This window comes from Ammospiza nelsoni, chromosome Z (assembly GCF_027579445.1).
Source record: "Ammospiza nelsoni isolate bAmmNel1 chromosome Z, bAmmNel1.pri, whole genome shotgun sequence".
Lineage (NCBI taxonomy): Eukaryota > Metazoa > Chordata > Aves > Passeriformes > Passerellidae > Ammospiza > Ammospiza nelsoni.
This window is the reverse complement of record NC_080669.1, coordinates 21,894,113-21,920,522: the sequence shown is the minus strand read 5'-3', so window position 1 is coordinate 21,920,522 and position 26,410 is coordinate 21,894,113. Positions and strand designations below refer to the sequence as shown.

The 26,410-nt window shown below is 45.3% G+C and overlaps 2 protein-coding genes across 4 annotated transcripts in view; one reads left to right on the top strand and one right to left on the bottom strand.

The window, feature by feature from the left end:
• The window catches only part of ELP1 (elongator acetyltransferase complex subunit 1), a 31,461-nt gene extending 30,538 nt beyond the window's left edge, over positions 1–923 (bottom strand). The window contains exon 1 of the mRNA XM_059491894.1: positions 707–923. Within this exon, the coding sequence (XP_059347877.1) occupies positions 707–856 (150 nt within the window). The 5' untranslated portion in view covers positions 857–923. The remainder of the gene's footprint in view (positions 1–706) is intronic.
• Positions 924–3,547: 2,624 nt separating this feature from the next.
• Positions 3,548–25,005, top strand: TBC1D2 (TBC1 domain family member 2). 3 transcript variants are annotated; one of them, XM_059492119.1, is made up of 14 exons: positions 3,548–3,923; positions 5,703–6,112; positions 6,756–6,888; positions 7,779–7,920; positions 10,175–10,299; positions 10,910–11,094; positions 12,817–13,203; positions 14,030–14,140; positions 16,831–17,018; positions 18,257–18,727; positions 19,862–19,982; positions 21,958–22,143; positions 22,778–22,899; positions 23,568–25,005. In XM_059492119.1, the coding sequence occupies exons 2-14, from the start codon at positions 5,705–5,707 to the stop codon at positions 23,767–23,769; spliced, it is 2,781 nt and encodes a 926-aa protein (XP_059348102.1). In that variant the 5' UTR covers positions 3,548–3,923; positions 5,703–5,704; the 3' UTR covers positions 23,770–25,005. The 3 variants fall into 3 exon arrangements, with proteins under 3 accessions (XP_059348102.1, XP_059348101.1, XP_059348103.1); XM_059492118.1 differs by having other exon boundaries at positions 5,625–6,112; XM_059492120.1 differs by lacking the exons at positions 3,548–3,923; positions 5,703–6,112; positions 6,756–6,888; positions 7,779–7,920 and having other exon boundaries at positions 10,289–10,372.
• The last annotated feature ends 1,405 nt before the right edge of the window (positions 25,006–26,410 follow it).

Genomic DNA, 26,410 nt, shown 5'->3' with positions numbered 1-26,410 from the left:
TGCTTAAAGTGTCCCACTGCTCATAAGGGGCCATGCAGACTACTAGACACAGCACAAAAAATAATTTCTAAGAAAAATCATTTGGATGGTTAAGGTACAGCAATCTTTGAAAATTAAATCCCTGGAAAGCTCCAAAGTTTTTTTGTCACTTAATTTCAGAATTGAATGTACTGAAGGAATTAGATGCCTCAGAGCTGCACACTGAGAAGAAAGCAACACAGCTCTAACAGGAATTCATGACTCAATAGCATTCTATTATTTTAGCGGTATGCCGGCGTGTTTTCCTCTTTAGTGCAAAGTTTACAAAGTTTCCTCTTGTACTCTTCACCACCTCTTTGCCGGCGCTTGGTTCTGTCTGGATGCAACTATTCGTCACGTCGTGTTTAAGACTAAACCACGGGAATGACACGCGTCTAACACAGCCACGCTCTTAAAAAAGCAGATAGAGTATTTTAAAGGCACAGAAAGCCTCTTCAGCCACGGAGATCACAGTGCAGCGGCTTCCACGGCACCGTGAGACAGCAGCAAGCGGCGGCGGGGAGCAGCGGGAGGGTCCAGGACCGCGCAGACACCGCCAGGAAGGGGGAGCCGCATTAGGAGACAGGCGAGCTCCCGGCGAGCTGCCGCTGGCGGAGGCTTTGCAACCACAGCCGACCCCAACACGCCGGCAAGCACCAGAACCCTGCCCCGCAGCCGCGGCCCTCACCGAGTCCCCGCCGGCGCGCAGTTCCACCAGCCCGTACTGGGAGCCCACGAGAACCGCGCCGGGCTCGGCGCCGAGGCAGAAGCAACGCGGGGTGCCCGTGGCGGCGGCGGAGCGGCACCCGCCGGCCCGCAGCAGTCGCAGGTTCCTCATGGCGGAGGGAGGGAGCGAGCGATGAGGCCGGGCAGCGAGGGACGGCAGGCACCGGGACCGCCTCACGGAGCCGCCATGTCGCGCAGCGCGGGCGGGCGGGCGCAGGCGCCGTGCCGGTGTCGCGCTCGCAGGGCGGAGCGCGGCCTCTCCTTCCCTCGCGGGCCGTGCCGGAGTGCCGGGCCTGGAGCCACGAGCCGCCCCGCTTGAGGCGGCAAATGCAGCGCTGCGAGTCCTCCGGAGCACAGCTCCCTGTGAGCCTGCCCAAATAACAGAATCACCGAGTCTGGGGGAGAGCTTTATGGTCACCCAGTCCAACCATCCACCCGACACTGCCACTGTAACTCTTAAACCACATCTCCAGATCCAGATGCTTAAACAAAAGGGATGGGGGACTCCACTGCCTCCCAGGGAAACCTATTCCAATGTCTGACCACTCTGACAGTGATAATCTTTTTTACTAATATCTAATCTGAATCTCCCGTGTCTCAGATTGAGGCCATTTCCTCCTGTCCTCTCACTGCAGGCCCAGCAGGAGAGACTGACTCCCAGCTCACTGCACCCTCCCTTCAGGGAGTTTTAGAGAGCAATGGCGTCAGCCCTGAGCCTCCTCTTCAGGACACTAAACAATCCCAGCTCCCTCAGCTAGTTCTCATAAGACATGTTTTCTGGTCCTTTCATGAGCCTTGTTCCCTTTTCCAAACATGTCCAGCACATCAATGTCCTTTTTAAAGCGAGCAGCCAAAAACTGGATGCAGCACTTGATGTGCCACCTTGCCAGTGACAGTGTATAAGATGACAGTGTGTAAGTATGAGGAGGATGATTCTTTTGGAGCCATTTGGGCACTAGCCAGCTGAAGCACCCCAGCTGAGGCTTCCCAGGCACTTACAGGCCAGCCTTCACATAGGTTAGTGCTGTCCTAATGCCGCTGCTTCTGTCACATTCTGCCACCTCCCTCCAGGTGTGGCTGAGGGGGAGAAGGTAGTTCAGCCTTCAGGGGAAAGAAGGACTTTGTGCAATCAGTTATACCCTTCACACTTCCCTCTTTTCCTAGTGGAGCTAGACTCAGACAGTCAGTACTGATGATGTTTTAAAAAGACAGGGAGCTATTGGAGAAGGTCCAGTGGAGACAAACATAATTTGGGGCCTGGAGCTTCTCTCTTATGACAGACTGTGGGACCTGGGCCTATTCAGTCCAGAAAAAACTGAGAGGGGATCTCATCAATACATCCAAATATTTCAAAGGCAGGTGACAAGAAGATGATGCCAGATTCTTTTCAGTGGTGCCCAATGACAGGATGAGAAGCAATGGCTGTAAACTAAAACACAAGGACTTTCACCTCAGCATGAGGAAGAATTTATGTTGAAGTTTGCAGAGCACAGGAATAGGCTGCCCAGGGAGGTTGTGGAGTTTCCCTCTCCAGAGATATTAAAATCCTATCTCAATGCATTCTACTCTAGGTGATCCTGTCTTGGCAGGGAGGGTTGGACTAGATGGTCTCCAGAGATCCTTTCCAACCCTAACAATTCTATGATTCTGTGTGATCCTATAATCCAGTCTACTGGCCAAATACCAAGAAAAGACAAATTTGAGACAAATTGTTTTTTTCTATGGCAATCTGTAAATTTTGCATGCTGTAATCAACTTTATGTGCTCCACCATTTGGCAGTTTAGGCCAGTGGAAAGATGGGCCACACCTGGACAGGTCTGCTTTTTGCTCTTCTGGGTACTAAACTTAGCTAAAGTCAGTGATAAAACTCAGCAACACTTTCTAAACTCAGAGAAGGCTTTTCTGAGACCAGTGGAAAAGGCACAGCTATCACTGCACACCAGGAAAATTAAAGCCTTCCAGACTCCTTATTTTTGGGATAAAGGCATAAGAAGTTCTTTCCCAGGCCAGTACAGCACCTGCCAATGCCAGCAGTGCCAGGCTGCACTGGTAGGAGGAAAGGCAGTTGTCAAAGAGCATGTGAACCTGTCTGTGCTGCATGTCTTGTCCCCTGTGCCCCCAGGACATACACTGCTTCATTAGGGTGGTCTGACACCCCTGTTCCTTGCAGTATCTTTTCCAGAGGCTTTTTCCTTTGGTGCAGCTTGATCCTATCAGCCTCCAGTGTCCCAACTCACCAATTCACCACTGTTTTTACCCAGTGAAATGTGCTTCACTGAGCTGAGTTGCCCTAGCTGACTGCACAGCCGTGCCTCTCGCAGGCTCTGCATCCACCACTCCTGGTGGATCTGCAGCTCTGGAGAGAAGTGCCCCATGGCAGATGGCACTTGCTGGTTCCGTCTAGCCCACGAGCTGTCCCTCTCTGCTTGCTTGCCTTCCGTGGGTCTCATCACCCTGGTGAATCACTTTCTTCCCGAAACCCGTCTGAAATGCCCTATATTGTTGTTGTTGTTGATATTTTTCCCGCGGCTGCAGCTGACGTCCCCCGCCCCGCTGCTCTCCCGCTCCGCCGCCGCGTCCCCGCCGCTGTCCCGGGGCCCCGCCCCGCCGGCACCGCCGCAGACCGGCCCGGCAGGAAGCGCGGGGCGGCGGCCACCGCAGGTATTCCCGGCGGGGCTGTTCCCGCGGGGCTGTTCCCGCGGGGCTGCCGCGCCGCCATTCCCCCCCCGCAAAATCCCCTCTCGGCGAGCGGCTCGGATGCCCCCCCGCCGCAGCCGGGCGCTGGTACGAGCGGCGCCAGGCTCAGGCCAGCCCCGTGCCAGGCTCCGGCCGCCGGCGCTGCTGCCCCGCGCGGCGCAGCTGGGCTGGGAGCGCCTCTGCGGCGCTGCGGGAGGGAGGCGCGGGGAGTGGCCGTGGGGGCTGCCTTGCGCTGATCGCAGCTCCGGAAAGGTTTTTGTAGGGTCCACCCTGATCCGTTTTCATTGGTGAGTCAGTGTCGGGGCAGCTTTCGGCTAAATATATCTTAACTGGACCGAAGAAAATCTGAGACAAACGCTGCTTTTCTGTTGCTGTTGGATTTGTTGGAGGCTGTGGGTACCTGCTTGGTTGTGCTTGCAGCAATAGCTCTGTGCCAGGAGACGGTGACTTCCAGGAGCTCCTCATTACTTCCCTTAAGGAGGTGAGGTCTTATCTAGAGATCTTTGAATGCAGCTGTGACATGATTCCTTTTAACTTGTTTCTTGAACCTAATGCTTACTAAATAACCTAAATTAAATTACATAAAGTGCTTGCTTGGTCCTGTTCATGGTGTGGACCCGTGGACCATCATGCTGGCAAGAAGTAGAAGCATGATGGAATCTGCAGGGCATAGAGAAGATACTTACACTGGTGCTGACATAAAAGCCTCAGCGTCTATTTGGGAAAGTTGAAAGTGTTCATTCCTCCTGATGATATTTCCTTTATGACAAGCAAAACTAGCTTGGAAATGAAGTTTTTTTGTGTGTTTCAGAGGTGTAGTTGAGGCAACACCTTCTGAAGGAGTGGTTGTTGTTGGTGTTTGTGAATGTGTTCACAACCCTGATCCACAGCGTATGGGAGTGAACTAAAAGAATTTAAGTAGCTTTTCACAAAGAGTGAACATTATTGATAGGTATCTGTAAAGCTAATGTGGGAACAGGAGGGGGCAGCAATAAACATGTTGGGGCTTAGCCAGTGCTAGGATGCATAAACCTTCTTTCAGTCATGAGGACAAGTTGTTCCTAAGAGCAGAGGAAAAAGATCAGCTTGGGAAACATCTCAGTGTGCTCCATTGTATTATCTCACTGACATGTTGCCATACAGCTGGATGTTGGGTTGAATAGTTTTGTGTCTGCAGTTGGATTCACACTAACTTAACACTGCAGCAATTTATTTGCTGGCATATTTGCTTCAGCTATGTTAGTGTCTGGAACTGAAGTTTCAAAAAATGCAAGAAGTTATTTATAGATACTTTGCCGGAGTGTTGTTAGCTTTGTTTATACAGGAGCTGTGGGTATCTGCCACTCTGAGCAAAAAATCACATCTGTCATGTGGTTAAGCACTTGAAAAAGTGCTTGGAGTCATGGCAAAATTGCCATCCTTGCATAAGGAAAAATTTACCTGAATGGGGGCCTGTGTATCTAGCTACAGCTTTTATGTCTGAGAGATAAGTTGAACTTGAGATTTACAAAGATCTCCTCCAGCCTGAATTTTATCTTTTTCTTTTACACTTCTGGGACCCAGGTGGTTACTTTGGTCACTAAGGCAACCAAGTCTCTTTTGCAATGCCACAGAATTACTTTCTCTGGTGCATAGTTCATCACATGAATCCATTCTACTGGATGAAGGACTAACACGTAACATGCAGGCATTTTAACAACTATAGTCAGCTGACACAAATTATTAATAAAGATGCTGCATAATGCTGTATTTTTCTCCAGATGCCATGGTTTAAATATTAGTTGAACATTCAGTGAAAATACCAGGACACACTTACCTGCAATTCCTTGACCTGACTATGTGCCTACCTGCAGATCTTGTTATCTTGCCATGTTTTCTTCAGCTGTTCCTTAATATTAAGTGCTGAATGCCCTGGTTATTGCTATGGATTTGGTATGCCCTTAGGCTGTACTTATTTTTCTCACAAGAGATTAAAGTACTGTTTCTTGACTGCTAGTCCAGCTTAATTTAGGAACGAAAAAGGGAGAAAACAGTTATTAGAGGTCATTGGAGCAGAGGAGGGCAGGGAGCAATGACCAAAACTAGAGTTGGAGACCTTGGCTGGGTAGTTGGAAAGCTAGGAAGTGTTTTTTTGTCGTGTGGCAGACCTGAACTTATTCCTTCCTTTTTTTGTTGTCTGCAGGTTCTGTAACAGTGATGATATAATTGGGATTGGCTTATTTACCTAGAGAGTATCCTGTTTCAATCTATTTCCTTAAAGGGATGAAGAAAGGACCAGAAAGCGGAACATGTATGCTTGCTGCTCCAGGCAGTTTAGTGGAGTCAGATCCAGACACTAACAGCAGCAATGGAACCTCAGCAAGAGAGAAAGACATGCTTCCTTCTCCCAGAGAACTGGAAAATGTACCGGTGAAAACCAGCACAGAAACATCCAGAAAAAAACTCTGTGGTTATTTAAACAAGTTGGGTATCAAGGGCCCAATCAAGACCTGGAAGTCTCGCTGGTTCTTTTACGATGAAAACAAATGTCGCTTACTGTACTACAGAACTGCCCAGGACATTAATCCTTTGGGGTCTATTGATCTCTCCAGCGCCAGCTTTGACTGCAAAATGGAGAATGGGGAAGGAGTTTTTGAGATCAGAACACCAAGCAGAGCTTTTACTTTGAAGGTAATGAAAAATTCTCAGTCAGGATAGACATATTTGTAGCTCAGGTATCTTTTAGCTTGAGTTTAATTTGAGTCCTTGTAGCTTAGATTGCTACCACTTGGACCTCAATTACTTGTGTTGTTTTGGCAAGTCTGGGACTCCTTACCTGTGAGATGGCTGTTGTTTAGTAGTAGGAATAAAAGCGGAACTGTGTGCCAAATTAAAGTAATTGAGGAGTCCTGCAGTCCATATGTCATTTATAGAACAGAAATTAACTCTTCTGTCTAAAATGGTTGTTCCAGGAGGATTCTTTGCTAGACTTTTATTTCTGTGTAAGTAATTGTTAAAAAGATCTGGGGAAGCTTCCTGTCTAAAACAGTTGAGAAATTTCTGCTTAGTCTTTAACCATAATAAACCAAACCCCATTTAAAATTAGGTCAGTGGTCCACTGAGATTCTACCCCTTAAGGCCATACTAAAAATTTCCTCTGTCCTCCCAAATCAGTGTTAGGACCAGAGGATACAGATACAGCAGATACAGCTACGGATAGGCTTGATACAGCTGACCTTTTTTCCTGCTGACTTGTGCAGGAAAGTGGTGGTCATCTCCTCAGGCTGTGTCTTGTGTTGATGAGATGATTACCCTCCCTTTCCTGTTTTGTTAGGCAATCAGCAAACAAGCAATGATGTACTGGCTGCAGCAGCTGCAAATGAGACGTTGGGAATTTTGCAACACTCAGAGCAGATTTCCTGTGGGCAGCTCCCAGCTTGTGAATGAACCTCTGGCTGGAAGAACAAGTAGGTGTTGCACATGTTAGCCTTTCTTTTGCTTTCAGCCCCCTGGTGATGAATGGTGTTCCTCATCTGGAAATGGTAGAAGTTTTGGCCAGGCTTTTAAATGCAGGTGCCAGCTATCAGTACTTGGCCAATGTTTGACACTTCTGCCTTATTATGTATAAAAGGGAGAAAGCTGCCTCCTAATCCACAGCATATGTTTGGGGATTTTCAGGTGTCTTGTGATCATCTTGATTTTCCTCACACTTGTGAAATGTACATATTTAATGTATCACTCCTGTAAGGCCTCTGAAATTTCAAGCAAGGAAGGTTTTTTCCAGCATTGGGCTGAAGATGCCCATTCCTAGAAATGGTAGTAGACAGGTCAGTGGATCAGGGGAGGGCACAATCAGGGTATCCACCTGTTCAGTAATGACTAGATGCACATTTTGTTTGAAACAAATAATCCCCTCTCTAGTTAGTGTCTGCTCTGAAAGGTTCTGGCATCTTGCTACAGCAGGCAAAAATTTGGTAACAAACTGTTCTTGCAGAGTGTTATCTGCACATTAAAACTATCAAATGTGGTTTGGCATGTGGGAAGAGAACAGCAAAATTCTCCTTCCTTATGCCTTTGGGCCATTGAAGTTTGATTGTTTAATGTTAGTCATGCTCATATATATGGTTGAAATCACTTGATTGTCCTTGAGTAGATCATTCTGTTTGTACATGGAAACTTATGTAATTTAACCTAAAATTAAGGAAGCCTACCCCACTGTCCTTGACCACTTGAACATGTAATGTGTATCTGTTGTATAAGCTGTTGTGGCTGTCAGGTTACATGAAGGACCCAAAGTCCAATGGAATTCTGTCTTGCTTATTTGCTTTTGTGTCCTGTTTTGTTTTTATATTTGTAGATGTAGTTGACAATGAAGACTTTCTGCCTCTTGTGAAAACACCAACAGAAGCAGTGGGTTTAAAGGCAGCATCTTTGCCTGCACCCCAAACATCTACTGCTTTGCAGAACATCTCCCTTAAGCACCCTTGGACAGAGATACAGTAAGTGCATGAAGAGAACTGCAGTGCAGTTGACATGCTGGCCGGCCACTGTGTGCCTTCTTTGCCTGTCATGTATTGTGTGAAATGGGACTCTTGCCTAGGTGGGAGAACTGTGAAGCACCTTTTCAGAGGCTAGTCCAGGCCAAAGTAAACTTCCTGCAGGTGGGTCTTTCACATCCCCCTGTTCTGATGCATTTCACATAATCTAGTTCTCTTAGCAAAGATCCTGGTAGCAGACCTAGGACTTGACTAAGTTTTCTTCAGTGTAGTCAGTGCTTTTCATGCCTAGTATGACACACCTGCACAGCGATCTTGGAAGAGCGCATGATCAGCTTCAGCTGTACTCAGTAGGTACATAGAAGCTCATTAGCTCTTTCCAGTAGTTTCAAAGGACCTTGAATGTAGTGTATTCTCCAAAGCAGGAACTCCAGGGAAAAGGCGCTTGAGTCTGTAATGTGGCCTGACTGCACAACTTGCTCTTGCTTGCTGAGTTTCAAGGGTCTTAGTATTCCTACTGCCTGCTTCTGTTGCAATGGATAGCCCCATCAGGTTAAAAGTTACTAGTCTGGGGCAGTTACAGTTTCACAAACGCAACTTCATCAGTATCTCTTTAAGTGTTTCCTAGTCACTAATTTTCACATAATTAAAAATGAGTAAGTGGCCGTAGGTGTAGTAGGCAGCTGGGCACCTGCCAAATATTGTTGGTGTGGAAGTTGCTTGTAGTTTTTTTACCACCACTGCTGCAGTTACAATCTGATGCTTATATGAAGAAAGATCCTCCATGAGACCAGTGTTTCATGTTAGCAGCTTCATCTACAGTCAGGAAAACAGCAGACACTGAGTCTTTTATAGATCTCAAGAGACTTGTTTTGTTTTAGCTGAAGGACAGCACAGGACGAGAAGGAAAAAACCTGTATGCATACTTTCTGGTATAGGTTTTACACAAACTACTTGTACATTTGTAGTTCCTCAAGGTCAGCTGTTCTATTTTTCAGGCTATGCTTTCTTTCCTATTCACGTTGATTAAAAATAACACAAACATATCCTTGGCCCCTGCTCCTGTGCGGTGCTTTTACTCAAGCATGAGCTTAGGTAACAATTGTCTCTTTCCAGCTTCAAGTTGTATTGCTCCCCTTGTTCAGTAAACATTTCTCCAGGCTCTATCACTATCAGGCTGGGTCTTCATGAGCATAGCACACCTGGATCCCTGAGCTGCTATAGACTCATGGAGAAAACAGTGCAGCATTAGATAGGGAAAAGTAGGAAAATTGCATTGGATGAGTAGTAACTGCAGACTACAGGGACTGAAGGCTGAAGGTCTGCTAGTCTTACACACCAATATGTTCTCCAAGGTCAGCAATGTCTGTTCTTCTGCTCTGGAGCCTTACAGTAGCAAGGCAAAAGGATAATGGTATCTAAATGGCAGCTTCATTTACAGTTAGGAAAGCAGCAAAGACTGAGTCTTTTATAGATCTCAAAACAAGGGACTTGTTTTCTGTTTTAACTGAAGGACAGCGCATGAGGAGAAGAAAAAGACTTGTATACATGTTTTCTGGTACAGGTTTTACACAAACTACTTGTACCTTTGTAGTTCCCCATGATTCTATCAAGTCATCTCTTAGTGCTTCTGGCAATATCTGATAGCAGCAGTTGTAACAAACTGTTCCTGGGTGTGACTGCAGTTTTTTGTTCCTGAAACTCTTTCCTACATTTTAGTTTATGACTTTGTAAATAACCTTTGGCAAGGTTATTTATTAAATGTTCAGAGCACAGGACCTGTGGCTGCTCCAAATGTGATAATTTGTCCCAGTTCTGGCTGTGTTGTAGGTAACTGATCTTCTCTTGGCAGCCTTTCTTGGTACTTGGGGATTTCTGCAGTGAACTAAGGATAGGGATGGATGAAGGAAGTGAAGGGGAGAGGGAAGGATGTGGTTGGTTTACTGTTGCCTTTGATCCTCTCTTTGATCTGATGTATAGGGCTCAAGTGCATGGGGAAAGATTATCTGATTTGACGTTGCTGTGCTGTACTGATTCTGTGGCATTTTCCTGGTTTGCACTGGTTACAACCTTGCTCTCCTCAAATCCACCAATTCTATAAAGAGTTAATTTTCTCAGCACATGAAGGAGATAAGTTTTGGGAGGAGAGGCGAGAAGTAAGAGGAGATAAGGAATTGAATACTTTGAATGTGCACTGGCTGGCTTCAGTGATCATGACTTCTGTTCACTAGGCTGTCTTGATCTCTTCTTGTTTCAGAAACACTGTCTACAATATTTGTGGCTCCAAGCAGCTCTGGGGGAGCAACGGGAATGTCTTTAGCTTTGATGAATTCCAAGAGCATCCTGAGAATGTGGATGAGGAGCAAGAGGCAGAAGGCGCAGGTGATTGTTCCTGAGCTGCGTCAGCTGACTGGGATGCCTTCTAGCAGGGATTAGCAGGAATGGAAGTGAGATGGTAACAAGTTTTCAAGGGATATGAAAACTCGGTTACATTGTCTCAAGTCTCTTCCTGTGTTGTTGCCACAAGACTGACTCTTTTGGCTCTGCTTCAGGTTCCATCTATCTCCTACCTCTGGAATTTTCTGCAGAAGCCAAAAAAAACCCCCAAAAAACCCTACCAAATCAACCCAAACAAATAAAATCCACCAGATTTATTTCTTTGAGGTAGAAGTATAATTGCTGCACAGCCACAAGCTAAGCATGGCAGCTCTACTGGATGCATACCTTTCCATGGTGGTAACTTCCATTTCCTGTGGGCCAGATTCATTTGCAGGGTGCAAGGTGGGTTAACAGGTGCCATAAACCATCACAACTTTGTTTATTGTGGGCATATCAGTGTCTGATCCCTACAGGTTTGGATCCAATCCTGTGGGTCAATTTTCCGTGTCCTGTATGTCAGCCTTCTCTGTGGAACTGTTGAGTCCCCACAGCAAGACTTGGGAGTCCATAGTAGAAGAGCAATTCTGTCTAAATTAAATGTATCTCCCCTCAGTTAAAGAAGGGACCCTGGAAGATGGGAGGATGGGGCCCAGGCTGAACTGGATTAGGAAGGCCAGGTGGATGAACAGTGGCTTCCCAGGCTCTGAAGAATTGTTGAGGGAGAAGAACTCAGTGGATAAAGTGAGTGTCCTTCAGCAACAGATTCTGACGCTTACAGAGGAAGTCAAGTCACAGAAGGTGAGTGTGGTAAAGAGACTATTTCTAAGGGTCGGGGCCCTGAGGCTGGGCTCAGGGACTCCCTTACACATTGGTGTGATAGAAGCACTGAGAAGTGCTCATCAGGCAGTAACTGGAGACCAGTTGAAGCTCCTGGTGTTACCACCTTGTGTGTGCCTAAATGTGCCCAGTGCAAAAGAAGACCTTCAGTTCTTTCTAGGAAGTGCAGTAGGTGTAAGAGCGAGGTAAAACAAATTCAAGTGTACTCTGCTGTTATCTTTCTTCTGCATCTCTGTTGCTTGATAAGTTCAGTCCTGAATGGGTGCTGTGACACTGGTGAGAACTGCCAGGTGGAGTCATGATGTTAACACCAGATCATTCTTTTGAACAGTGACCCACCTTTAAGGTGTGATTTAACTATAAGAAATCAGGGCATGGGTCACTGTAAGGGCTGTCTCTCATGAATGAAACTGTTCTTCAAAGCATGGAGCAATGCCAGGTTCTCTGCTAATGATCCTGGTAGCTCTTCCAGCCAAAGAGGCAGGAGAGCCAAGTCCCATGTTGGGCAGTCAGTTGCATCCTTGATTTGCTTTCTTAAGTGTCTGAGATGGCAGAGCCTGAATCAGCAACGTGTTGTGGGGCAAGGTTTCATGCCTTCATGCAGGATAGAGTGAAGGAGGACTCTGTCAGAAGGAAGGTTAAAATGGATACTGCAGTTTCATTCTGGTAGCACGGGTAGTTGCAGACTGCATTATTTACCTCCCATTTTAACACACTGCTGACTAGATCTCCATGTTCGCTGCTGGGGCTCCCAAGAATGACTGTAGGAAAGCCAGAATTCAGACAGTGTGGGCAACAGCTTTTTTGCTGCCAATCCACGTCAAGTCATCTGTGAACTGCCGCAGAGACCTTTCAGGCTGTCCTGGTTCAGGGCAAATTTGGGAGAGAATCTCCAAAGGGGTTCCTCTAGGAAAGCAGATTCAATCGGCCCCTCCCACCCCAACTGGTCCAGGAGAAAATACCTCCTTGGAGAAAAGTGGAAAAAACCTGTTTATTGAATAATAAAACCGAAACAATATTAAACAATAAAACCCCTTACTGCTCCAAAAGAGATGACAAACTGAGAAAGTCCCTCCCTGGGTTGCAGCTCAGCTCACTCAGTCTCTGGTCAGTCCCTCGGGCGCTGGAAATGTCACAGGCCAGGCCTGGCCCGGTGGGCCTCAGGTGCAGCTGCTGATGCTCTGCTGGGTGTCCAGTCCAGAGCAGGTTTAAACAGCTCCAAAGAAAAGGGAAGAAACCCCACAGTCCAGGGAACTTCTTTGCCTCAGCTAGCTAAAACTAACTAAAACACAAAGGAGAGTTCTGTCCTGCTGTCTGTCCATCCGCAGACAGCCACAGTCCAGTGGAGGGGCGAGTGCAGTGTCTGAAAACAAACTCTGCGCTTCTTCTCTCCCCATTTCACTCTCTGGAACAAGTCTTAAAGGTAATAAAAAATTATTATTCAGCATAAACAGAGCAGATGATTGGGGATAAAAGCATCATATAGTCAACCTAGTACACAGGCCCAGCTCTGGGAGCAGAACATCTCAGAGTGGTGTCACTGTAGATTCAAGATTTCTGCTTTTTTTTTTTTCCTTCTAAAAGGAGGCAATTTCAAGATATTTCACTGTTGGGTCTGTGCTGTCCAGAATGCCATTGCCCTGGACAGCACAGTGATGTAATGGTTTTGCATTCCCTTTCCAGGAACTAGTCAAACTTCTCCACAAAGCTCTGGAGGCAGCCCAGCAGGAGAAGCGAGTATCTAACATGTATCTCACTGCAACAGAGGACAAGGACAGGCTGGAGCTGGTGCGCCACAAAGTGAGACAAATTGCAGATCTGACAAGTCGACTGGAAGCTCTTGAACAAGAAAAGAAGGAACTGGAGCAGATACTGACTTTGAGAGACAGCCACATCCAGGAGCTCAAGGAACATGTGCAGCTTCTGATGGAGAAGAACCATGCCAAACAAGAAGTCATCATGACCTTGACAGAACAGATGGCCCGAGAGCTCTCTGACCCCCTGCAAGAAGCCAACACTATCACTGTAGAGACCTTGTATAAGCAGCAGGAGGAGATTGAGCATCTGAAGGTGTGTGAGATGGCACAGGTCTTTTGGGTCTGTTTTTATGCTGTCAGGTTCAGTGGGGGATGTTCATTGCAGTAAGCACAGAATATACTTCTGCTGGTTGCTCCATCCCTCTCCAAATGAGAGGAAGGCTGGAAGAGGCTCACCTGGTGCCAATAGGGTCCTAAAAAGCATCTGGGTCAGTTTCAGATTCAGCCTAGAGCCTGTTTTGTTTGACTTTCTGTTATCATTCAGTGCCTGTCACTTTATTTTCTTTCTTTTGTTTCACAGCTGCAGCCTGACTTGCTGCCTTCACTTAATTTGTTGTTCTATGTTTCTGTCTTGCAGTTTTCCAGTACATCTTGGTTCTTTCAGATGCAGGCTGTTGTATGTGCACAGCTGTAATTATAGGTTATTGTGAGGTGGAGAATTGCCAAAAGAGCCACTTTCTGTGGAGAGTGTTCATTTTTCCTGCCAGGCATGGGGCTGAGATTTGTTTCATATTAAAAAAAAAAAAAAGATACCAACCAAAATTAAACCAATCAATCAAACAAAACACATATATTCTTAATCTGAAGTGAATCCCTGGCTTTATATGGTCTGCAGCTCTCCAGTGTTTTCAAGTATGTATATACATTTAGCATTTTCAGGTGTCTTGTTGATGCAAGACAGTATTGTGCCTTGATTTCCTTTGTAGGTAATATTTGTACTAGGGACTCCTGTCTACGCCTCAGAACACAGAATTTTTGAGATATTTTATTGTCATTAACTTAATCTGATGTCCCTGAAATATGAAGGATTTTAAGTCCCTCAAGATCTCTCCTTGTGTCACTGTTTTGCTTCATGACAGGATGATATTGATGCATACAAAACCCAGAACCAATTTCTCAATTCTGAGATCCACCAGGTTACTCGACTCTGGACAAGTGTTGCTGAAAATGAAAAAGCTCTCCTGATGAAGGTAAGGCCAAGTGACCTTTTTCCTTGATGTGAGCTGTTACTAATTTATTTTCAAAGTTTCTCTTCACCATCACACCAGAATAGATTTTGATCCACAAGGAATAAGCTTTCTTGTGGTTTTTTTTTTAGTGTGACCTCTTTACTGCTTTGTATTGTTCCCAAATTAGACATGATAATTTTAATTCTTCAACAGAAGTAAAATACCTGTGAAGATTAGTCTTAACGGTGCTGAAGCTTAACCCAAATTTCTGCATTTCAGCTATACAAATAAAAAAGCAACCCTGTGTAGGCAATCAGAAAAATTTCCTGAGAGCTGACAGATCGAGTCCTGACTCCATCTAGTCTTGGTTTCTTTGCTGGACTTGACATTACTAGGTGGCAGCATGGTGAAGTCCTGCAGTTAGACCAGAGTTCTTACGTTTTCCTAAGTTGTATTTTTATTTCTAGCTTTATAAGTGTGAAAAACCTGGTTACTCTCAGACTTGTCTAATCCTATTTTCTGGTTCTGAATGACTCTCAAGGCTGGGGCTGTGTGCCAGCATTTGTTTTGTGGGTTTGCCTAGGATTTACTTCCCTGGATTTTAAAGTATTGTTGTGAATGAGTGTCTTAGATTGCTTAAAGAATCACTGGTAAAGGTTAGGCATAGCAGGTTCAATATTGAAGTGAAAGCATGGCAAAGCTCATTGCCAAGATTCACTCTACTACTTACTAGATGGTTAAAGCACACAAAGATAAAATAGTACTAACCTAAAAATCAGTTAAAAATATATGTGGAAGCTGGGGATGGAAACGGGTATGGATGGGAAAGCTTTAGCATAAAAGGAATAAGGGTGGCCCTCCCATTGAGCCACAAGGTTCAGTGTGGGCTCCTGTGCAAAACTTAGCTCTGGACTTGAACAATAGTTTGGGCCTAAAGATTTTAACACACTTAAAGTTAACCACACTTAAACAATGGCTGAATTTAAACAATTTACAAAAGATTCTATGGAATTTCCTGCAATCACAACAGTAGCTCATTTATAGGCCTAACTTACTAACCTAAAATACTTGAGAATCTAAGATTCTAGGTACATTTTCTGTAACGTATTCACACAGACCTAGAGTACGTACAAGGCACCTGTGAAAATTCTCCCTCGAGCTCAGTGAAGGGCTCATGTCAAATGCCTGCATCTTCTCAGCAGGCCAAAGGGACAAGTGGGGGCATGGGCCCAGGCTTTGTCATCATTGTTTGGCACTGGTGCTCCACAGCAAACCTGAGAATTCTCTGGCTCTGAGATGCCCCACTCAGAGACTCAGAGGGAGGTTGGTGATCACAGCACACTGTGGTCCAGAAGAGCTCAGAGGGTCTCACTTGAGACCACTGTTTATATGTTCATAAGAGAATTGCCTTTGGTCATAGTAATTTATTATCCTGGCTGCAATTGGTGACTTTTGAAAATCTGATGACAAAAATGTTCCTCCACTTGAGTTTGCAAGAAAGATAAGTTTCCAGTGGTGTTTGTTAAAAACCAAAGCTCATTAGCACCAATTCCTGGGAGCAGACAATATTTCTGAGAAGCACAAGAGCTTAGCCCAGGTGCTGTTCATCAAGACTGAGGCCTAACAAGTATTTCTGAGATCATAATATGGCCTTAGGGCCACGTGATGGGAGAGTGTGCCATTACAGGTATGTTCTCACAGTCATGACTTCTGGGACAGGGCAAAAACCTGCTTCTGGAGTGTTATTGCCATTCTTAGGTCTGTTTGCTTTCTAGTTCTTTGAAACCCTGCCTTCCTCCTAACTTGCTGCTCTTTCATCCTGACACTGCCATAACCTTCAAAAAGGAAGTTATCACATGAGCCTAGGATGCTCTGTGAGGTAAAATACTGACTAAAGTGGTAGTATGAAAGAAACCATGCTGCTTTCTGTCCCCTCTATATGCAACGTAATTCTCTCTGTTTTGTTCTTGTTTTCAACTTTTGCATCCCACTGAACAGGAGTCTTCACTGAGCTTCCTGTGAGACACTGGGTGAGTCTTGTCACCTATGTGGCCTCCGTTCCCCACTTGCAGAGTGCATTAATAATCTTTAGTCATTTTTTTGCTTTCTGTGAGCAGGTCTAAGGTGGTGACAAGTACTGTCCTGCTGTTTGATCTCAGTTGGGTTTCCTATGCATGAGAAATGATGTGTACCAGTGCCATGGGACTGGGGATGCTGAGGGGCATGTAGTCACCTAGTCTGTGGTGCTACCATGTATCTTGAAAATGCTGTACTTACAGCTCAGTCTCTGGAGTGGTATGTTTTATCTGGACACAGCTCAATGTGGTGTAGAGAACTTGTCTGAGGATGAGGGGAAAAGACAGCAGAGAACTCAGATGCAGAGCTGGCTCTTTGACTGTGTCCTCAGTTGAGCTGGTGGGGTGTGGCCATCTACTGATGCAATGCAGTAGTTAAAGTAGGTGATGTAGTAGGTCTCCCACTCAAGCAATTTCTGTTGCATGCTAGCTACTGCAGCTTGTGCTTGTTCATAGACCATGGTGATTCATTCACGGCTGCAATTCCACTGATTGTGGAAAACTACTAAATGTGTTTCCTGGGGCTTTGCTCTGCAGAAGTCTTTACTTTATGTGCAGACCAGCCCAGCAGAGAGCAGTGGCAACACAGGAAGGACTACCACTGAACGAGCTCTTTCCTTCTTGTTTCTCCAACAGTGTGCCTGCCTGCAAGCAAGAAACTGCCAGATGGAGAGCAAATACTTGACAGTCTTGAGAAAGCTGCAGGAGGCTGTGCCTGGCCTGCCCAGCTCGCATGCTGAATTGGTGAAGAACCTCATCCAGGAAGCTCTCCAGTGGGATGTGAAGGAAGAAGCAGAAGAAGGTTTTAACTTGAACCCTGTAAGGTAAGAGTTGAGAGCATGGGGATATTCACAGCTTTGTAGAACCTGTCTGCAAAGGGAAGTGTGCAGGCAAGATACATCTAACAACATCCTGTAGCAGGGCCTACATTTGTGTCTATGCCTTCCTGCACAGTGGGGGCCCCTGTTCTGTAGCAGTTCCTGTTTTATCTGTTTGGTCAGTCTCACAGGTTCTCCATGTAGCTTTGGAGAGGATGTCACCCTTGAGCTGAGAATGACACAAGAACAGATGAGAGACGCAATTGCAAAAGGAGAAAAAGAAGCTTTATTACAAAGGATTTTTCGGTTTATATAGACCGATACAATATATTCTACTTGATTGGCTAGTTACACATCATTCTTGAGAAGAATAGGAAAGCAAAGTGGAAAAAACATCACCTGCAGATTGTTTATACTAACAAGTTATCATATTCCTACAATTCCTTAAAATTCTCACAAACCACTGTGAGAAACAATTGCTGTTTCTCTCTCCCTGACCGGGCTGGCATCCACAAGAGGAGACCCCCCTAGGTCTTTTTATCAAGAATATGATGATACCTTATAAGTTTCCCACCTTGTGGACAGATGGTGCACAAACCTTGACAAGCTGTACTATCTGTACTCTTGGTGTGCTCTGATCAGTAAGAGATTTTCATTTTGTACAAGGAGACACCAGAAGGAACTGTGGATCTCTGTACTTTGATCTCATGCCCCAAAGCCTTTCCAGTCTTCTCCTACAGAACTGTCTCTGCACTGGGACAGGGTAGGGAGAAGGTATACAGGGTGAGCTCAGTATTTCTTTAGGGGCTGATGAGGGGTCTGATGAGGTTGGTCTGCAGCTCAGAGCAAAGTTACACTTGAGCTGGTGTGTGTATGCCAGTGCTGCAGGTTCTCATTTATCTTTAAGGCTCTGAGGTAGGCAGTCACATGCAGAGAGTGAAGAAGTACTGTTACAAATGAGTGTTGGAGATCACTTTAAAAAAAATCCCTAGCAAGGGTATCAGAAAAACCCAATATTAAGTGACAGCACAACCAAGTGAAGTTGAGGCCTAAGGAGCATTTCTCAGATCTCAGTGCAGCCTGGAAAGGCAGGGGGGTAGGGTGTGCCCACCCACAAGTACTTGTGCTCCAGTATGGGTGACGTGAGCCTGGCAGCAGGCTGTATCTGGAATGTAAGTGTAAGTGTCCTTGACACAGGTACCAGCACTGTCATTTGAACTAAACACTGCCTTGTGTCCCTCCAGTGAGTATGATGAATATGGGTTTATGACTGTACCTGACTATGAAATTGAGGACTGGAAACTCCTGGCCAAAATTCAAGCCCTTGAGATAAAGTCCAACAAACTGCGGAGCCAGGAAATAGTGGAGAAGCCCCTCCGTGACAGATGGAACAGCATTGGCGAGCTGAACCCCTGTGCAGAGCTGAAGAGTCTGATCCGAAGCGGCATCCCAGTGGAGCACCGGCAGCGGGTGTGGCGGTGGATGGTCAGCCGGCACTGCAGCCCAGCGCCTGGCCACTACCAGCGGCTGCTGGAGCAGAGCAGGAGCACCGAGCACCCGGCCTGCCGCCAGATTGAGCTTGACCTGCCCCGCACACTGACCAACAACAAGCATTTCTCCTCTCCCACCTCCCAGCTCATCCCCAGGCTCCGGAGGGTGTTATTGGCATTCTCCTGGCACAATCCTGCCATTGGATACTGCCAGGGACTGAACAGGTATGCTGCTTCTTCATGAGATGGCACTGAAAAGGTGTGGACACATACTCTAGGCTGTGATTCCAGCAGCCTCAGGCTCTTGCCTCTCTACAGTTCTGTCCTAGCCGTAGGTATTTAATTGCAGAATTCTGCATTTGGTGACTTATTTTTCATCCAGTGTTGTAACTCGGATGCAGAAAGCAGCAGGGTGCACTTGCATGGCATCTCTATAGTTACAGAATGGGAAAGAACAGCTATAGGAGGAGGAGTGAAGTAGTCCCAGAATAACACCACAAGGCTGGGGCTGAATTTTTAAGTAATAATGTAAAGTAGTAAAGCAGAACACCACCCTGGTGATTCCCTTTTTTGCTGAGAACAGTTGGAGGAAATGTTGGGAAGTGTTAACATGCAAGGGAGTTGCAGCAAATGACGCAAAGAGAGACTGAGGAAACCATGGTTGTTCTGTCTGGAAAAGAGAAGATTCAGAGAATATAAAAGTTTCTTTCACTTCCCAAAGAAGGCTACAGGAAAGGTGAACCTAAATTTCCTAGAATTGTGCTGCCAGTAGAAAAGCAGTAGGTGTTAGCTGTAAGAAGGGAATTTCTAGTTGGACCTTTTTACATGAGGGAGATGTGCATAAGCTATTTATTCCTAATGATGTTTGGATGATCCTCAGAAAGACGATAGCAACTTTCCTCCAGAGAGCCCTTAATAAAAGACATCATCTTTCTAGTCTGTCTAAAAGGCAGTAAGTCACAGCTGAAGGAAGTCAGGGCTGTAAAGAATGTGTGGAGAGATTAAGCATGTCACATAATATGAAGTACCTCTGTGTGACCTCTTTCATGTATTGAAATAGCCTAAATCAGCACACTACTAATTTCAGCAGATCTACAGAACATTCCATTAGCTGGGAAACCTCTCTTTGTCACATCAGTTCCATATGTTCTGACAGAGCCACATGGGAAAGAACATCACATCCCTGTGGTTCCTTCAGAAACAAATCACTTGCCTCTGTCTGGCTTTCTTGCCACATTTGATATTTTGGATACTGATGGAGCTGGAGACATGCAAAAAGACCTTTTGTATTCTTCAGTTCCTGTGTTGATGACTCCTCCTGCAGTACTGAATACTCTCACCATGTCTTGTCCATCACAGATTGGCAGCTGTTGCTCTTTTGGTCCTAGAAGATGAGGAAAGTGCTTTCTGGTGTCTAGTTTATATTGTGGAGAACCTAATGCCGGCAGATTACTACAGTGAAACACTAATAACATCACAGGTGAGCTGAGCACCCTCACATCTGCTTGGACTCTCATACAGTGTTGTGAAGTAAAGATTTAAAAGTGAGTTGTCAACCTGCTGTGTGTTTGATTTCTCACAGGATAGTGATAGCACCTTACAATCCCTTCCATTGCAGAGGCATTGGAGACTTGAGAGTACAAAATTGTTACATTCACACAGAGCAAAATTGTTACATTCACACAGAGCAAAATTACTCACCAGCTCTAGGAAATGAGGTAATAAAATGAAATCACATAAATCAGAAGGAAAGTGCCCCATTAATTGCACAGTTACTTATTTTAAAGAAGTTTTAATAGAGTAGAAGCAGCAAATTCTGGTATGTATAGACTGAGTATGAGGAAGGGACCACTTTGCAGTCCTCCAGTTTTTGAAGCTGCACTCTTTGGTGTTCCATGTACATGTGGATGAAAATGCTGAGATTTTTATATTCACATTATTTGCCTCAGTTCATGATCAAGCATAGGGTTAGTTCTCACTGTGGGGCTCTCTGCACATCAGAAAAGATTCTGGCCTTTTGATATCAGCTGTTGTGCTACAAATAGCTTATCCACCTGATTCAAAGTCACTGGATTTCAAAGTTTTCAGTGTGTCTTGTGTCAGATATACTCTGTCCTCCCAGGCAGACTGAGATAAGCTAACTCTCATATAATTCAATGGAATTGTAATTGTGTGCCCATACCACCCACACCCATCAGTGCCTGGTCTGGTAAACCTTACTTGGTGTCTCTATTACGTGTGATCCTTTCAGAGAAAAAAAGGTTCGTTTTTATCTGTGGGCCCACAATAGAGGAGGCTTCAAGAGTCAGTAGTTGAGAGTGACTGATACCAGTGAATTTGTTGACTAACATTTACTGGGAGAGTGGTGTGGTGATGGAGAGGCCAACTCACAGATTGGGGAAAAAGTTATATCACTTTGAAGACACCAAAATGTCTCTCCAGAGGAGGCTGTGTTAGCTGTGGGATTTAATAGACAGCACTCAATACTGAACAAGTAGAGACTGACAGGGAAAATATGACAGACTGAAGAGGCTTGCCTACATTTGGTGAGAAAACAGTGTCAGCTGAAAGTCTTCTTTAGAAAGAATTTTTGACCTCATGGTTGGTATCTGAAAGTCTAGCCAAGACCCATGTAAAGAGGAACATCTGAGGTGATGCTTTGTGGGTTGGCTTGATAAAGTGAGTTGGCTGGAAAACTTAAAATTGCAAATTTTAAAGACAAAGCTTATTACCTGTATAGTTTGTACCCCTGTGCCACAGCTAAGTGGGCTGATACAGCTGGGGCATTTGATATGATATGGCAGAGGGAAGCCCTGAACATGAGGGCTCTTTAGCACTTACCCTCCAGAAAGCATGGCTCTGCTGACATGAAATCTTTACAAACCCCATCAAGGATCTCACTGACTGCATTTCTGTGTTCTGGCTCATGCAACCAGAAGCAAAGCACAGACAGTACTCAGACCACAAAGAGAAGCTTAAGTGAGAAAATCAGGTTCCTCTTGCAAAGTCAGAGGTATTCAAGGTGTTCAGTCTGTTGGGCCATGTAGAGTCATTCAGACCTGAGCTGGTTTTAATGCCTGTCATTCAATTGGATGCTCATGGTATCACAGAAAATCCCAGTAAGACCAATGCAGGAAGATTGTGTCAGATTTTCCTTGTTGACTTTGAGATTGGCAAGGAATATGACTTTGCTTGAGAAGAATGTGTATTTCTCTGCCTATATCTTGGCCTTGTTTCAGCTCCATGCCTTGCTCTGGATGCCACATACAAGTACACTGCTCAGTGAGTTTGAAACAAAGGATGCTTTGCTCCTCCTAGGGTGTGGTTCACTATAAGGCAGCACCAGTGATGACCCTGACATGCAAGGGCCATTGTCCTGTTGCACCACTCCTCTGCTCTAACAGCAAGACTGCTCTTGAATAAGACTTCATTGTTTTCTTTTTTGTCAATTTTAGGTAGATCAGAGAGTCTTCAAAGACTTCCTGTCCGAGAAGCTGCCTCGCCTCATGGCTCATTTTGAACAGTATCGCATTGATGTCTCACTCATCACCTTCAACTGGTTTCTGGTGGCCTTTGTGGACAGCCTGGTCAGCGACATCCTCCTGAGAGTGTGGGATGCCTTCTTGTATGAAGGAACTAAGGTGCAGCTCTCAGTTAGGCCTTCATTCCTCTGTACCACCTCTGTGGCATAGTGACAGGGTGATGGGCATACACATATGTCACAGATATGTGAGGCTGAACTGCTTTGGCCTATGCTGCCTGTTTGGTGGCATGCCTTGATGTCTCCAAGCCCCTGTTTTCTATGTACTTGCTGCTAGTAGGGAGACCTAGTCTCTGATTCTGTGCACTTGGTACTTTTTAGTGGATAGTTGTACTGCAAAACATCTCTCTGATAGGCCATGGTGTCTCCTACTCTGTGACACAACTAAAGTATTACAGATAAAGGGAGCATAAGATAGATGGTGTCTGAAAATGTGAGTCCTGCACTGTCCCTGTGCATAGGGAGAACTACAGAACCCTTGTGAAACCCCTGTGGGATACTTCTGTAGAGCTTGGTATTCTCTGGGGTTGCAATTTAGCTAACAGATGGTCGTTCTCTTGAGATTAGCTCTGTACTCCTTTAGGCCTGCCCTAGAACATACTATTGAGAGCAGGAGTAACCCTGGATCTAGTCTGTACTGCAGTGCTATGTGCCAAACACCATCTTTCTACAGGATGGCCTGGACCTTAAGTTACTTAAAACTTTATCTACTCAAATACCTTTTAACCCTCCAGGTCATTTTCCGCTATGCTCTTGCGATTTTTAAATACAATGAGGAGGAAATCCTAAGAATTCATGACAGTGTGGAGATCTACCAGTACCTACGCTTCTTCACGAGGATGATCACGGACGGCAGGTAGGACTCAGTTGTAGACAAGCTTCCATTCTGTGTTTGTACTTGCTTGCCTGTTGGGTCAGTTTAACAGGAGTTGTAACTAGTTTATTAAGAGAGACACAAATGCATTGATAGGTCTGTGGCATATGGATCTTTTTGACTTTCCCTTCATTGTATTATTTAAAATATTTTTGGCTCAAGCAAAGGCATGCTACAGCAGAGCAAGCCACAAAGTCTGGGTCAGTCTTCTTGTAGCAGCTGGTACTTGTGCTAGTGATTGCTGGATTTCTCTCAGCTGTAGTTGGGGTATTTGGGAACACAGCACAACCCATGACCTTGAATGGCAACATGTCTCTGAGATGAAGATTTCTGTGATCAGAAAAGCTCTACATCAGGAATATCCCTCCCTGACAGGCCATCAGAATTGGCATCTGATCCATTGTCTCCTAAATGATGGCGGCACACTGATGTCTTAAAAGGTGGGATGGTATACGTGGATGTGAAGTACTGCTTGAGTTGGTGTTTGTGTGGGAAAGAATTCCTTTAAGACTCGGCTATTTGGTGACTTAGCTCAGAGAGCTGAAGTCTGTGGCCCTACTCTTTAATATCCCGGAATGCTCCTGGTGTATCTGCTACCATGTGTTACCAGCCAGTAAATAAGTTGACCACAGCTGTCCTTTCTATCGTAGGAAACTGATGAACATTGCCTTCAATGACTTAAACCCCTTCCCCATGAAACTGCTGAGGAACCGTCGGTCAATGCACAGAGAAGAGCTGGAGGCAGAGCTGTGTGAACTTCAACAGATCAAGGCAGCCTATGTGAAAGAGAGAGCAGAGCAGGGACCTCAGGACCTGGAGGAGGTTGTTAGTGAAGAGGAGGAAGAGAGCTAACGAAAAGAGTTTGTCATCACTTCCCTCCCATACTGCAGAAGGTCATCAGTAGCAACTGTCAGTAAGAAATGGACCAGAGGGGGAAGTGTGGTCACAGGAGATCATCTGCCCCAATAAGCAAGGCTGTAGTTATGGGACCATATGAAGTCAGATTTATAATGGATTGGATGGTGTCTGAGGAGTTTAATCCTCTTCTTTATTCCTCCCCATTTAGCCCATCCTGTCCTGTGCAGTTCAGGATTACAGCTGAGGGTGCAGAAGAAATATCAGTTGTGGTATCATGACAGGAACTGACATGATGCAAAAGATCTAGCAGGGCTTTTATACATTTTCTGATGGAGGCTTGAATGAGATCTTTACCTACGAGTAAAATCTCCAGAGATAATGAACCAAGAACACTCCGTTGTTACCTAAACACAATGCCAGATCCTGCTGCCCCACGTTCCTGCTGAGTGGTGTATCACTCCAGGTGTGCCTGCAGTGCTGGCACTGACAGCATGCAGCAGACCCTGCTACAAGGAGGCTCTGCTCTATGTTTTAGACTGACCTTGAATCCAAGTGGCTTATGCCTTCTTTAAATATCTGGTGGTTGATAACCCAACCCTTCAAGTTGTCAGTGCTTGTAGAGGAAGGAATGGGAGAAATTCATAGCCTACAGTATTCTCAGCCCCACAGGCTGTAGCCAAGATGACAGACTCTAGGGGAAACGTTACCTATTCACCTGAGACACATGGTCTGCCTCACTGGACAAGTCAGCCAGTTTCAATGCATTATAGAAGACTGAGATGGGAGAGAGCTGTGGAGGCACCAACCACACAGCAGAGAAGTAATCAAAGTGGAAGTGAAGTTTTGAGACGAGTGGATAGATCCCCCTGAAGGTCACCGAGAGCTGCACACATTAAAAGCGTGGGATGAGAAGAAAATGTTACTGGAAGCCTACTACAGTATCTCAAAAAAAATGAGTTCATTCTAAAAGTATGCCTTGTATATAGGGAAGTCTAAAAGGCAGAAGGTTTTTCTCCACATAAGATATTGCTAATCTAATTTATTTATACTCTTATGTTCACGAGTGCACACAGAATTTTGCTGTTGTTACAGATATTATCTTCTAAATCGAGACCATGAAAATTAAAAGCTTACTCACAATTTTGTTTCTTAGAGCTTTCTGCAACAGCTTAAAAATCTTTCCTCCTGACTTGGCCTTATGTTTAATAATAAAGACATTTGAAACATGTATTATTAGACTAAACCACAGCCTGACATATGTCTACAGCATATAATAAACATTGGTCCATGTGATACATAAACTCTTCTGATGTAGACATAAGGATCAAAGTATTGATCCTGATGGGGAATTCTGAAAATAATTTTTAAATTAAATCAGAAGGGAAGGACATGTGAGGGTTGTTATAAGTTTCTTTTATTTTGTGTCTTCCTCAGCACTTGTTTTGATCCACATGTATTGGCTGAGGACCATCTTCTCTGGTCATATTGATAACCAATCACTTGTAGTCATTCTTTATTAAACTGTGGTGAATGCAGGAATACCTGCAAGGCCTATAAAGACCTCCACCTTGGAGCCAAGCTCACATGTCCTCATGGGCTCTCATCTACTTTCCTTCTGCTTCATAAACTTCAGTGGTACTGAAAAGCGCTGAACTTAGGTCACAAAATTGCAATTGGGCCAGACAAAAATTCCTCAGGCCCCTGCAAGATCTGTGGTGACTATCAGTCAGTGCCATGGGTGTTTTGAACCTCTTGGTTACCTCTGCATGAAGTGCTCAAGAATTATTTGTGCTGCCACTGACAGCTGTTGTGGCTGGGAAACAGTTTGACCTGGTTATGCAGCCCAGCAGCTCCTTCTGCCTCTGCTGGTGCCTGTGGTAAAAGAGGAGTCTTTCTACTCAGAACAGTCTTTGCTGAGCTTTACTGTATGCATAACATTACTTGTGAAATTAAGCTTTCTATCTCTGCATTAACCTCAATCTTAAGATAACAGCTCCAACCCTAAAAAGGACAGTTTTGATTTCCACACCCACCCTCCTCCCTATGATGTGCCATTAACTTGTAAATTTACTTTGTTGCAGGATCTTGTGGCCACCAAAAGTTCATAGGGTTTGAGAAGATAAATTGGTGGAGTGGTGCCAAACACATAAAGCCAGTGCTGGCTCAATAAGTCTCTGAGCTGCCAACAAGAAGATGCTGTGAAGCTTCCCTTTTTTACCTCTTCTTTTTGGCCTGGCTGGCAGGATCTGCACCTTCATATGCTGTGGCTAAGCTCTATTCTGGCATGCTGCCAGAGTGGTAAGAGGCACTAGTGGGGAGGTTGTTTTTTGTTAATGTTTAGTCTAAGCTTGAGCTTCTTGTCCAGGGTGAAGGTGAGAGCTAAGGGGCAAGGCATTTTCCGTGGGTGGATGTCTACACCACGCTGTAGCAGGAGCTATACCACAGTGCTGAGTTTCTGTTCCAGTTTGCAGGCTGGGCAACCTCCTGCCAGATGCAAGGCCTTGGGCTTGCTCTCTTCCCATTTAAGAGCTCACCTGCGGTCTGAGAAAATGCTGAGGATTCCCCAGCCATCCCCCAGTGCTAAGAGCTCCTTTACAAAACATTAGCTCTAGTTTGTCTGGGGACATGCCAAGTG